General features: G+C 41.1%; 1 protein-coding gene across 3 annotated transcripts in view; it reads right to left on the bottom strand.

Annotated features, from left to right (window-relative positions):
- Positions 1–14,950, bottom strand: part of RAPGEF5 (Rap guanine nucleotide exchange factor 5) — a 384,903-nt gene that overhangs the window by 42,942 nt on the left and 327,011 nt on the right. For all 3 annotated transcript variants that reach the window (XM_073581473.1, XM_073581472.1, XM_073581474.1), the window contains one exon: positions 2,893–2,971. In XM_073581473.1, the coding sequence (XP_073437574.1) occupies positions 2,893–2,971 (79 nt within the window). The remainder of the gene's footprint in view (positions 1–2,892; positions 2,972–14,950) is intronic.

The following is a 14,950-nucleotide window of genomic DNA, read 5'->3' on the forward strand; positions in this document are numbered from 1 at the left end:
CTATAGGGGCACTTCCATTCTACAATATGCTATTAAAGGAAAACTGAAAACTGCAAAATCTGCACCTACTTTGTAATAAGCCCCAATTATTGCTTGCACAAGACTAGAACTCAGGCTTGTGCATTTACAATGGTAAATTCATTGGACTATAGCTTCTGAAAATAGACCTCAAATTTTATTCATGACCTTTTTTAAGCCAAAATTATACACTGAAAAGTTTTGACTGGCAAAATAAAAATGAGGAAAAAAGTGTGAATCTAAAGCCGAAAGTCGCTTATTCAGTATCTGACCCTACTTCAGAATATTCTTGATCTCTACATCTGCTATAAAATTAACTAATATCATTCTTATTTTCTGGTTGCTACTAGTGATGAGCGAGTATACTCATTGCTCGGGTTTTCCCAAGCATGCTCGGGTGATCTCCGAGTATTTTGGCCTGCTCGGAGATTTAGATTTCATTGTCTCATCTGCATGATTTGTGACTTGCAGACAGGCTAAGTACATGTGATAATTCCCTAATAAACAGGCATTCCACACATGTATTCAGGCTGTCTAGCAGTCACAAATCATGCAGCTGAGACGACGAAAACAAAATCTCCGAGCACGCCAAAATACTCGGAGGACACCAAGCAACGAGTATACTCGCTCATCACTAGTTGCTACAAAAATGAATTGTATGTATTTCACTATTATATAAGGACATGATATTTAATTGTGCTCCCAGCCCAAAGAAGAATCCTGTATCCCTCATTTACATGGGACTGATCGATAGCACGTCGAGGTGTTTTCTGTGGTTGCCCTAAAACATGACAAGGCAGGTTTTAATTGCCAGCATTTAAGCTGTACCTATAAAAAAACATATCTTCAGGTAACATGTTTTCTCAGGACTGTTTGATCTAGTAATGTGACTATTGCATGGATTAGCTTTAGATTCTACCCTGGAGCTCTCTGCCTTTCAGAAGTCAGTACATGAACATGGCACGTGGGCAAAGAGCTGGAATGCATTAAATCCCCTGAAGCAGGAAAAGAAAACAATTAATCATAGGCTTGTCATAAAAGGGGAAATGTGGAGTTACTAACTTTTGCATGCCATCCCCTCATCGCTTTACTTACGTTTAAGGTATTCCAGGGTTTCTACACTTGGTAGTAAGTGTATGGTACGTGCCTTAGGAATGTCCTAACCCTTTCAAGTATTTCTAATATGTGCTTAGGGACTAGCACGACAAAGTATGTGATGTACATACATGCATGCACTCATGTGCTAAACAGATGAGTGAGGCCTCGCTCAATGCAAATTGCTCTGTGTGAGGCCAGACAAGTCTAGTCTGAATGTGACCTGATGTATACAAATCGCATACTTAAGGTACTGTCACACTTAGCGATGTACCAGCGATCCCGACCAGCGATATGACGCAGTCAGGATCGCTGGTACATCGCTAAGTGGTCGCTAGTGAGCTAGTGGCAGATCTCACTAGCGACATCGCTGGGGACGGGGATCGCTACTTACCTGTCACACCAGGCGATCCTGCGTCCTCCCGCCCGGCTCCACGCGTCGCTCGTCCTCACAGCAGGAAGCGCCACAGGAAGCTGACGACGAGAAACGGTCCTGAACGTTCTCGCGCGATCAGCGATAACCAGCGGGGGAGCCGGTCGTAGGTAAGTATCAGACACAGAGATATCGCTAGCAATATCGCTATAACGTCACTAGTTATAGCGATATTGCTAGCGATATCTCTTAGTGTGACATGCCCTTTACAGTCATATGACTGCTGCTCCTGGCGCCGGAGAATCAACACACGCATTTGACGTGAGGGTTCACAAGTCTGCAGTAACATATAGTGACTGCAGACTTGTAGCCAAAGGCTGGACAACCCCTTCAAATGTTTTCAAAATTCTCAATTCAAAGGTAAAATCTGTGTTCACTGAAGACAGATATTTACATTATTGAGATAGGAGATGACCGTTACTACTGATAAGACCCTTGTAGATGGGTGGGGGTTGATGAGGGAGGAGCTCTGCCTCTAGCTCCTCCCCTTTATATAGAAGATGACAGTTGATACTGATAAGATGCTCTCAGTAATGTAACAGTCTGTCTTCACTGAATATACATTTTACCTATGAATCTTGATAATGACCGATCTCTGCTGGCAGACAATAAAAGCAGATTTCTCAGATAAGATGCATTCCAAAGTTTATCATTTTCATGTGTACTATCTATTTATGTAATAAAAATTAAAATGACTGTTAGACTTTAAATACTAATTTCTAGATTTAATGTACCTTTAAAATCTAAATTGAAGCTGAAAACGATAATCCAATCCCATACGACATCATAATACAACAACTGTGGACATGGAGTGACAAGTGGGTTAAAGGGTTCAGGTTCCCTCAGGCCAGTACTATTCTCCATCTGTACAAGTTTTTGTAATGACTAGTAAAACCGTAACTAATTATTCCAGCAAGGTGTTCTAGAAAAGCCTTCAGCTAATAATGAAGTTATAAAACACGCAGCAGATAACACTAGGAGTCGTCTACTGCTATAATAGTATTGCCAGGCAGGTGCCAGCAGTAAGGGCAGATGATGGCGTTGCAATGATTTAGATGCTATTTGGCAAATAATGGCGTGCCATATTGTGTTACATACGATACTGTTAGGCAGTAACCTTCAGGGAAATGACAGCGAGCAGCTTTGTATCTTGGATTATAGATATCCATTCCTATTCATCAACAATGCTTCGTCCCATTCTAATCTGGAGCCGGCACAGAACAGACTAACGTGTCACTTGTATCCTTTCACAGCAATTTACCAGATGCCATTTGCCGGTAATGTTAGGCATCTGCTTTTCATTCTTTGGAATCAGGGGCATGACTGTTCCAGTTAATTAAGGATATTGTCTGAGGAGCGCTTGGCACAAGTCGTCTGTTGTCATGAAGACGGTGTACGTGAGAAGGAAGTCATCCAGGAGGGTATCTGTAGAGGAACACAAACATGAAACCACAAGGTGAGGGCGTGAGTCTCCGAGGACGGCGCTGTCACCGCAACACTATTCATGATGAACATGCCCACGGGGAACATCCTATAATGCCCGGAGATTTAATAATGAGAAATACATTGCATTATTCAGGAGAGATCTCCCGATTTTGGCATTAGTTAGTGTCTACTCAGTGCATAAAACCATTAATTAGCACTGCAGCCTATTTTATTCCCAACTGCAACATCAACTACATTGTGAGTCATAAATAATACAAAACTTACTCAGAAAACACACGTTACACACAAAAAATGGCAGATGAGTAGAAGAACAGGGGTACAATACATATATACTAAATAGTATGTAAAATTAACAATTAATTAAACACAACCTTTCAATATGGTGATACTGGGATGGATCTGACTTTGAAAATATCATTACCGCAAAGAGGACTCCATTATGGACTTTATTTGGGCTTATCGGGTTTCCAATTGGTATAGATGTGAATGGAGCGTAAACCAACAGTGACAAGGATAGGGCTACACGGAGGCCGAAGCTTGGTGCTACATCCTAGCGCTATTGAAGTAAATGAGGTTGCACTGTGACAGCTACACCATCACCACAAATGCAACAAGCAAGTCTGATATTTTGTGACTTGCTTGTTGCGGTACAGTAGTAGAGGTGTTACAATGTGACCCCATTCACTTATATAGTGCCACGATATAGCGAACTATGGTTGTGCATCGGCTGTCGTGGCCAAACAAGGTCACCGTGTAGCCCCAGCCTAAAATACACAAAGTAGGGTGTAATGTTTGGCTCCTTGTAAATCACATGGTAATAATGATTTTACCATGATCTGGGCTATTTCTCCTCAGAGGAGGTTCTGTGTATTCCTATGTACCACAAGCAGGGCTCTGAAGTTTACTATTGCATACGTTTGTATAATGGAAAAGAGGACAAAGGGCTGCTGTCTGCCTCTTTGACATAAGACGCAAGCACATCTCTGTATGTAAGCAGCAAAAAGGCTAGGAACTATAACAAGACCCCCTGCCGGGCCAGCACCATCTGAAATCCCAATGATTGCCTTCATTTCCCTGTCAGTCTCTGCATGAGGCTGAGCACAACACTGTGAAGAAGCCGTGCACATTGCTGACATTTGTTATAATTATGTAAACATTATATTTTTCTGTTGAAAGGTAAAACCTCAGCTAACCACTTTTCAGCTATCTGACAAACTACAGTCCTGAAATATGAGGCTACGTTCTCACTGCATTTTTCTGCAGTTTTGGTGATCATGTTGGAGAACATTTCTAATGCATAACCCAAAGTTACAGCTTTCAACAGAGCGGATGTTTGCCAAAATCGTGTCCCTTTGGAATACTTTATTATTCACTATAGTGTATGCAAATTGCCTCTTCAGAGAGGAAGAGGACTAGAACTCTAGCGCCACCCACAGGAAGTAGCAATGCTAAGTCATCATGGGCCCTTTAACGAGCCTTGCAATATGACTTAGGATAAAAGTCAAACCAGAATCTCAATTGGCAGACATGGTGTTTTGGAGTGTTGCTCCTCATCAGTGCAAAGTATGAGTTCTGATTTGGCTTAGACTGGGATCTAACAGGTAACATTTCTTCTTGTCTGCAAATTGAGATTCTGGTTTGACTTTTATCCTACGTCATATGGCAAGGCTCGTTAAAGGATCAATATTGACTTTTAGGATTGCTACTTTTAATAGGTGGCAATAGATAGAGTTCAATCCTCTTCCTCTCTAAGGAGACAATCTGCATATTTAAGTTCCCAGAGGAGCATTGCATGGCATAGAGGTCTCCTCACTCTGACATGACAGGTATGTCACTCTCCACAAGGAGAAACGTTACCCCTTAGATCCCTTTCGCTATTGTGAAATGCATCTTACTACACTTTTCAAAGCACAGAATCCATCAAAAAATAAATAAATGTGAAACATATTATTTTGCACATTGGGATTTGGATGGAGGACACATACAACTGTATAGAGCTGTGTATGTTTGTATAATTTTTTCATGCGGATTGCAAAACAAATAGGACAGAACTTTATCCATCTTTCAGGACAAGTGGTACAAGACATGATGCAAAGATATTCTTTTTATTATTCACATAAAGGACAAATCTAAAATGTTAATTTCATGTAGAACACAATTGTTTTCTTTACTTAGTGATAAAATTTCTATTGAAAAACATGTTCCAAAGTGACAAATGCTTGCAACGGTGCGAAGACTGACAAGCCCTAGCTGGGTGTCAGCCCGCGCTTTTCAGCTTTCAGGGTGTGTAGCGAAAACAATCATGTCTTAGGTAAGAAAATCTTGGCCCAGAATTAAAGCAGGCTGCTCCTTCAATGAAACCTTAGTAATCAGGTTGTGAAACCCTCTAGGCAATTACTTCCTCATTTGACAAAATGTCAATAAATATAACCTAAATGTTTGCAAATGACAGTGAAAAAGGCAAATGGTTCTATTACTACGGTAAAAGTGCACAAACAGAAATCAATAACATGTTTTAGACATAAAAGTAGGCAATGGAATAACTACACATACAATTCCTTAAGGCATTCAGACTAAAGAACAGTGAGATTTTTTGTTAAAGCTTGCAGTTGTGGTAGACTTTTTGGTATCCTTTCTTTGTAAATTGTAAAAAAGGCAATATTATTTTTAGAAATAAGTGGCTATGTAACAACAGTGCATTCAGTCACAGACATTCAGCATGTGCAGCCAGTTCCATTGCACAAGGGGCCATGGGGGCACGAGGGCCCATTTACAGGTATCTAAGGTATGCTACTGTGATTGGTCACACTTTTTCACCATGGAGATTCTCCTTCTATGACTCGAAACATTGAAGAATGAGCCCCTGTGCTTTTCTCTTTGCCCAGTAGAAGCTTATATAGAGAATTAATTAGTTATTTGGCTTTTTTACATATCATCTGTCCGGGGATTCAAACTCAGGACCTCCAGTACGGCAGCAGGAGCTTTGGCACAGAGTTACAGACTGCGCTTCTAAGCATAGGAGGATTTTCTCTGTACAAAGGGCTAAATGGTATTATTCTTTACAAGTAAAAAGATACATCTCTGTATTCCAGAATATCTCTATATAGCTATATTATAGAAATAAAACATAAATCTGATTTAAAAAAAGAACTAAAAAAACCCTCTGTAAAACAATTCTAATAGTCATGTTCTTTATACACTTTTTAGAAAGAAAAGTAACAGACCAGTAAATAACATGTGAATAAGAGTCAGTAATAAGCGGTCATAGAGGAGCGCTTAGGAAGCAACCCGGGGGCAGACAAAAATGTCAGGTCTCCACCGCAGCTCCAGCCATAAACCTCCAATGGAGGATAGTAGCAATGAGAAAATGGAAACGGTCATAGGAGCGCAGGAAAGAGACTCAGACAAGAGATGGGGTTAAACCACAACGCGTTTCGACGGAGAATCCGGTTTCGACGGAGAATCCGTCTTCATCAGGTGGAACTTCCACCTGATGAAGACGGATTCTCCGTTGAAACGCGTTGTGGTTTAACCCCATCTCTTGTCTGAGTCTCTTTCCTGCGCTCCTATGACCATTTCCATTTTCTCAGTAAATAACATGGGCACACTTTGCATCCCTGTAATTGTAGTAAAAAGTGGTTTAAAAACTGTGTGAATGTTTTCATTCTCCATTATATCCGTAAAAAGAGGTACAATGTAATTGGGTATAAGCATGTGTAATTTGTGTATGAGTATTGTATATATGTTTGTACTATTCACGTGCATGCGTAATGTGTATCTGAGTGCATTATCTATAACCACGTGCATATTTTATTATATTGTGTAGGGGTTGTCCGGTCAAAATCAATAAGTATTCAGTCACTCTGTGAGACTGCAGACTTATCAATGCCCCCAGCATACGCATTATGTGCTGCGAGGATTCCCAGGTTTCTGAGCTGGGAATGGACGGTATGAGTTATACATACTCCCAGCCAGAATGCAACTAGTGGGTGTGGCCTCGCTCCATACACTTGTATAGAGCGAGGCTGCGCCAACTAAATCATAGAATCATAGAATCGTAGAGTTGGAAGGGACCTCCTGGGCCATCTGGTCCAACCCCCTGCTCAAAGCAGGATTCGTTAATCATCCCAGACAGATGTCTGTCCAGCCTCTGTTTCAAGACTTCCATTGAAGGAGAACTCACCACTTCTCGTGGCAGCCTGCTCCACTCATTGATCACTCTGTCAAAAAGTTTTTTCGAATATCTAATCTGTCTCCTCCTATTCAGTTTCATCCCATTGCTTCTAGTCTTTCCTTGTGCAAATAAGAATAAAGATGATCCTTCTGCCATGTGACAGCCCTTGAAATATTTGTAGACAGCTATTAAGTCTCCTCTCCGTCTTCTTTTTTGCAAGCTATAGATTCCCAAATCATGCAACCTTTCCTCATAAGACAGGGTTTGCAGACCGGTCACCATTCTGGTCGCTCTTTTCTGAACTTGCTTCAGTTTGTTGAAGTCTTTTTTTTAAAATGTGGTGCCCAAAATTGGACACAGTATTCCAGATGAGGTCTGACCAAAGAGGAGTAGAGGGAAATAATGACTTCCCGTGATCTAGACTGTATGCTTCTGTTAATGCATCCTAGAATTGCATTTGCCTTTTTTGCTGCTGCATCACACTGTGGACTCATTCAGTCTGTGATCTATTAGTATACCAAAGTCTTTTTCACATGTGCTGTTGCTTAGCCCTATTCCCCCCATTCTGTATATGCTTTTTTCATTTTTATTGCCCAGATGTAGTACTTTGCATTTTTCCCTGTTAAAAACCATTCTGTTAGTTGCTGCCCACTGCTCCAGTTTATTTATATCTTTTTGAATCCTCTCTCTCTCTTCTCTAGTATTAGCTATCCCTCCTAGCTTTGTGTCATCAGCAAATTTAATCAGTTTACCCTCAATTCCTTCATCTAAATCGTTGATAAAGATGTTGAACAATACAGGGCCGAGGACAGAGCCCTGTGGTACCCCACTTCAGACATTCTTCCAACTGGATGTGCAGCCATTTACGACCACTCTTTGGGTCCGATCACTAAGCCAGTTATGAATCCACCTAACAGTTGCCTTGTCCATGCCATACCTAGTCATTTTTTCAATAAGGATTGTGTGAGATACTTTGTCAAATGCTTTGCTGAAGTCAAGATATACTATATCTACAGTATTTCCCTGATCCACCCAATCAGTAATTCCGTCATAGAAGGAAATTAAGTTAGTCTGACATTATTATTAGTTACAAACCCAAGCTGACTCTGTTTAATCACTTCATTCTTATCCAGGTACTTACATACATGTTGTTTAATAATTTGCTCAAAGATCTTTCCTGGTATAGAAGTCAGACTCACCGGCCTGTAGTTCCCTGGGTACACCTTCTTCCTCTTTTTGAAGATAGGAACAACATTTGCTCTTCTCCAGTCTTCTGGGACTTCTCCTGTTCTCCAAGAATTTTCAAAGATTATGGGGAGGGGTTCAAAAATTTCTTCTGCTATCTCCTTCAGTACTCTGGTGTGTAATTCATCTGGACCTGGAGACTTGAATTCATTTAGATTAGCTAAGTGTTTCCTCACTATCTTTCTGTTTATAGATATTATGGATTCTTCTATTCCCTTAATAGGACAGTGAAGAACAGTTGATTTTACATTTCCTTTCTGAGAGAAAACAGATGCAAAATAGGAATTTAAAAGTTCGGCCTTCTCAACATCCTGTCTTACCATTTCATCATTTTCATCCTGTAAAAATCCTATAGCATCTATGACTTTTCTTTTACTTTTGACATATCCCCAAAATCCTTTATTATTGCTTTTGACGTCTCTTGCAAGCCTCAATTCATTGTCAGCTTTAGATAATCTGATTTGTGCCCTGCAGGTTCTGCAGACAGCATTATATTCTTCTTTAGATATGCCTCCCTCTTTCCATTTTAAAAACATTTCTTTCTTCCTTTTTAGCATATGCTTCAGTTCTGTGTTGATCCATCCTGGGTTCCTTAAATGCTTCCTATTCTTCCCTCTTTTCAGAATTGTTAACAATTGTGCTTTGAGAATTTCATTTTTCAAGATTTCCGATCCTTCCTGGACATTTTTGTCTTTAAGGATATCCAGCCATTGGATCCCTCCAATTCTCTTTCTGAATCCCTTAAAATCTGCCTTTCTGAAATCTAACCTTGACGTCTGAGTCTTCACAGGTCTTCCTCCTCTAGTTATCCAAAATTCTAAAATAGCATGGTCGCTACCTCCTAAGGTCCCAGCCACTTTTACCTCCTCAACCATTTCCTCCCTGTTTATAAGGATTAGATCCAAGGTAGCAGTTCCCCTTGTTTTCTCCCCTACCTTTTGGAAGATAAAGTTGTCAGCAAGAGAGGATAAGAATTTCCTTGACCTGTTAGTTTTGCCTGAGAGAGATTCCCAACAAATGTCTGGATAGTTGAAATCTCCCATGACCACTATGTCTTATTTTTTGGAGAACTCGTCCATTTGATGCATAAAGAGTTCATCCATATCTTCAGCTTGCACAGGCGGCCTGTAGTAAATGCCTACAATGGTGTCCTTTCCATTGTTCTGTCCTTGTATTCTTACCCAAACAGTTTCCACAGAACTCCCCGTCTCTGAAGCTTCAATCTTTGTGCAGATATACGCGTTTCTAACATACAATGCGACACCTCCTCCTCGTTTATCAAGTCTGTTTCTTGCAAATAAGTTGTATCCTTCTAGTCTTGTATTCCAATCATGTGTATCGTCCCACCAAGTTTCAGTGATTCCAATTACATCATATTTCTTTTCCTGTGTTAGTAGTTCCAGTTCTCCTTGTTTGTTGCCCATGCTTTGTGCATTAGTATAGAAACATTTTAGTTTGTGATTCGTTTCTCTTTCTCCAATATTTGTATTATTTAGATTTTTTTTGTCTTTGTTCTTTCCTCCCACTTCTAATACCAGAGTTCTGTACAGTAGTGTCACTAGATGGGGTGCAGTTTCGCTCCATACACTTGTATAGAGTGAGGCTGCGCCAACTGGACAGTCGCGTCACTAGATGGGGCCCGTCATCAAAGTTGAGTAGCTCTTTATAAAGCCTATCTGCAGCAGGGTCATCCTTAGCCTTAATCCATAAAGCCATGTTTTGTTCAGTGTGTAGCGCAAGGTTGAAACCATTATCCCAGATATTTCCAGCTCTGCATGAAGTTCTTTGGATCTTTTGATTTATTTCTCACATTTCAAACCTCCTTCTGTAGGATTAATTTATTGATTTTCCTCTTTCCACTGGTTTTGGAAGATTATTGACAGTTCCTCGAGTAGCAACATAACATTTCAAACCAATGAAGCTAGGATGCCAAGGTCTTTGGAGATAAGTCTTGCATCCTAAAGACTGCTTGTGCTTGGTGATAATAGCATTTCTAGTCTTCTCAGATATTGCTCTTGTTTTTCCCATTGCAAAGAACAAGGAATAAAACTGGCCTTTTTAAGCATCTAAGTCACCGATAGTGATGAGCGAATGTGCTGGGATAAGATGTTATCCAAGCACGCTCGTGTGCTAACCGAGTTACTTTGGCACGTTCGAAAAACATGTTTGAATCCCCGCAGTTGCATGTTGCGCGGCTGCTAGACAGCTGCAACACATGCGGGGGGATTGCCTGTTTGTTAGACAATCTCTGCATGTACTGCGGCTGTTGAACAGCCGGGAGACATGCAGGCGCGGGAACTCTAAAGCTGGAGTCACACATAGTGACTCACCAGCGATCCCGACAACGATATCAACGTGTCAGGATCGCTGGTGAGTCGCTACATGATCGCTGGTGAGCTGTCACACAGACAGCTTCACCAGCGATCAGCACAGCGATGACGTGCGTCCCTTAGATACCCGATGTGTACGTTAGTTACCAGCTCCCTACATCAACACGCTGGTAACTAACAAACACAGCAGGTATCTAAGGGACGTCCATCCCTTGGATACCCGATGTGTACGTTAGTTACCAGCAGATCGCTGGTCTCCTGCCTGTCACACGCAGCGATGCGTGCTGGCCAGCGGGAAACCAGTGACCAAAGAAAAGTCCAGAGGTTTCCCAGAGCGATCAGCAATACCGGCAGGGGGGCCAGTCGCTGGCCAGTGTCACACACAGCGATCTCGCTGGTGAGATCGCTGTTAGTGTCACAAAACTTGTGACTCAGCAGCGATCTCGCTAGCGAGATCGCTATGTGTGACGGGGCCTTAACATATTTTTTGAGCACGACGAAGACACTCGGTTAGCACACGAGCATACTCACCTTATCCGAGCAAATTTGCTAATCACTAGTCACCATACATAGGCTGACAAAGAAGTCATAGAAGCACTGACAAGGTTGGAATGGTCATTCTAACGTTAATCTAATTTTGTCCTTTGTTTCAAACTGAACGCAGGGTGCCAGTTTAAATGTGTCCTGGAATGGTTTCCAATTTTGTATCCTCTTTTCTTGCCAAAATTTTATCTTGCTATTTTTTTGTCTTGTGCTTTTTTTGCAACAAATATACAAGTTTATTTATGTGTCCAAGTAGTTACACTAAAGACTTTATTCCAGGAGATATTTTACATGGTGTACTTAGTTCAGATGAGTCAGTTTTCACAGTACAAACTGTATACATTATTAAATATGTCAAAGTTTTCCTACCTAAAAATGATCCCTTAGGGATGGAAGCGGTTCCTGTACAGCAGCCGTGTGCTATCGCTATATGTAGTGTGCTCAGGAGCTGTAAGTACACCAGCCTTATCAGGTTCGAATCTAAGATATATTTAATTTGTATGCCGGCTTAAAGTCTTTTAACTAATAAAAACTAACTGTGGCACAAAAAAAAAAAATCTGAAACTTGGGGCAGAACACATACACAAAGCAAAAAACAACTAAAGTCTTTGTCTACCAAGCCCAAAAGCAGTCTGTAATTATGCTCCACCGCTGCATGTATTGCGCAACATGTCACTGTAGCAGAACTTACACATCAAAGAGCAATATGTTCAATTGAAATGCCCCATCTTGGGTAAATATTTCACTGCAGAAACGGGACTTGGGTTGGGGATGAGTATATTGCAGGTATAGGCCGTTTCAGGCAGTATAATACCTTTACAGATACCATTACATCATTTGCTCTATTCGAAAATATGAATATCCTAGAGCGGCCACCCCGCAAGGCTGTCCTCTACAGGAGCCAAAATGGAAAGCCACCTCAAGCAGCTGCCGTCCCTTTGGCTGACTTGGGCTATTACATGGACAGCCATGTATTTAAATGAATGCTTGCATTAAACTGAGGAGGGAAAAGAAAGGAAAATCCGCAACACAACTAATTTGCTGCGGATTTCAGAAGTCTACATGCTCTCTTTTGCCTACATTTTTTTTTCACCAAATGTGGATTACCGTATATTCCGGAATTTGATTAGAATCCCAGGAAACACCAAGCATTCAAATTTACCGGTATTTATTCTCAAGAGAGGCTCAGGAAGCTTTATCTGTCCCTAATACTTTACCCTGCAGCTCCACCTTATGTTGTTCAGAGTTATATCTAAAGTGTTGCTTCAGTTTTAAGTCATTTTACTATGCAAACTATTATATTTTTTATAATTTACTCAGTGGCCACACATTTTTATTGTATTTGAATAACTAGAAAGGAACATTGTCAGTCTTTCACAGTAACATGTTTAAAGGATGATGTACTGTAATAGCCCACAATTTCCTATCATTACTCCGTTACATGTAAGCCCACTATGTTCTCCATGTCAGGCAGCCTCGGGTCTATTATTACTTACAAGACTGCAAGTGAAAAAAACCCAAAAAACAATTAGTGACTTGGGAGTAATGTCGAGAAAATAGCGGTAATCTAAGAGACAGTAGCAGGAACTTCAAACCAACAAATTACCCAGAAAGAAGCAGAGTAGTCAAAGGGCAATAAAAAATAAATTAGGAATGTAGTTATGATACAGATGTAGCAGTCAGCACTGCCCAGAGGACAGAACTTTCTATCTTCTATTTGCATATTCAAGCAAGCGGAGAATAAAAATCCAGCCAGCACATAAAGTATACGGAGATACAAGAAATATTTAATCCGTTATATGCACATTGTCAGTTTTAGTAAATATTGCATTCCACGTGAGAAAAACAATATTAGAACATCTTTTCTTAGAAATCCATTGTTAGGCTGGTTTCACACTTGCGTTTTTTTGCGCTGCGTTTTTGCGCAAACATGCGCATGCGTTTTTTCCCGTATATTTAACATGGGTGCGCATTGTCATGCGTTTGTACGCGTTTGCATGCGCAAGCGTTTTTTTTTGTAGTGTGCGCCCAGGCGCACAAAATGCAACTTGCTGCATTTTTTGTGCGTCCGACCTGTCGGTGCGTCCGACCTGGTCATGCGCACGTCAGCGCTTAGCGTTTTTTGTAAAAACCATGCACAATAGACAAGAAAACGCATGATGCGTTTTTTTATGCGCGTTTGCACTGCGCACGCAGCGCAAAAAAACGCAAGTATGAAAGTATCCTTACTCCTGTAAAAAATGGCACTACTAAATGCCTTGCCAGTTGCCAGAAGAGTGCATCCCTACACAGTCTTACACTGCCAGCACTGATCGGACAGCGTCAAAGGCCTCGTGCACACGATAGTATTTTCAGTCAAAGTACCGTCCATGAACAACAACAAAAAAAAAAGGACCACATTTGGACCAATGTTATTCAATGAGACAGTACAGGTAAGCAATTCCTTTCACTGACCGAATGTGTGTGTGAAAACAATTGTAAGGTTTCTCTATGACATGACATGTCAGAGTGAGGAGACTTATAAGCCATGCATGCTCCTCTGGAAAATTAAATATGCAAATTGCCTCTTCAAAGAGGAAGAGGACTTGAACTCTAGCGCCACCTATTGGAAGCAGAAGTCTTAAAGGTCAATATCGCCCATTTAACGAGCCTTGCCATATGACTTCAGTGAAAAACCAAAGCAGAATCTGAATTTGCAGACACAGTGTTTCAGGGTGATGCCCCTGGTCAGTGCAAAGCATGAAATCTGATTTGGCTGGATGAGAGGCTTAAGACTGGCACCTAGGGGGTAACATTTCTCCTTGTGTAAGTGTACACTAAATTTACACTATATTGCGCAACACATTGATAACTTTAGAGCATCTTTTGACACTGTGGTCTAACATTACACCACCTATTAGTTGGCTTCTACTCTGTAGCAGAAACTTCACGTTTCAGCAGAATTTTGGAAAGCAGTGTGCACCATATGTTACACTGCACGATGAACTCCAATTTAAGGCCTGTTCCACACTTCAGTCTTTTGGCGTCAGTCAAAATCCATTGTTAGGAGAAAAAAAACGGATCCGAAGTATTTTCCCGCTGGACCAGTCTTTTTCCCCATAGATTTGTATTACCGACGGATTGCGACGGATGGCCATCTGTTTCGTCCATCATGTGACGGATTTGTCAGAAAGTTGGTGTCCGTCGGCCGGAAAAAACGTCCAGAGGAACGTTTTTTCTCTCCATCCAAAAGTCGGACTGCAACGGATCCGTCGCCGTCCGTCGTCTGCTATAATGGACGCCTATGGGTGACGGATCCGTCGTACTCTCTCTCTCCTCCAGAATGCTATTCCTTTAAATTTCCCACAGTGGCTGTTGCAACGGATCTGTCGAAAATATGGACCCATTGCATTCATTTTTTTTACAATCTGCACTGGATCCGTTTTTTCACACTTTGACGGATTCTGACTGATGCAAAAAGACTGAAGTGTGAAACAGGCCTAAAACATAAATGGACATGGTGGAAAATATATTAGTAGAAAACCCACTAACAGCTTGTAGTCACATTGTGAATTACAGTAGCAAGGCTTAATGGATCAACAGCTTTGAGCTGCTGGACACATACATCTTCACCATTACTGCTCCTCATGTTTGACGCCAATACAACTTGACAATACAAGATGACTT

The sequence above is a fragment of the Dendrobates tinctorius genome, unplaced genomic scaffold (genome assembly GCF_039654945.1).
Source record: "Dendrobates tinctorius isolate UK_male_01 unplaced genomic scaffold, ASM3965494v1 ptg000070l, whole genome shotgun sequence".
NCBI classification, from domain to species: Eukaryota; Metazoa; Chordata; class Amphibia; order Anura; family Dendrobatidae; genus Dendrobates; species Dendrobates tinctorius.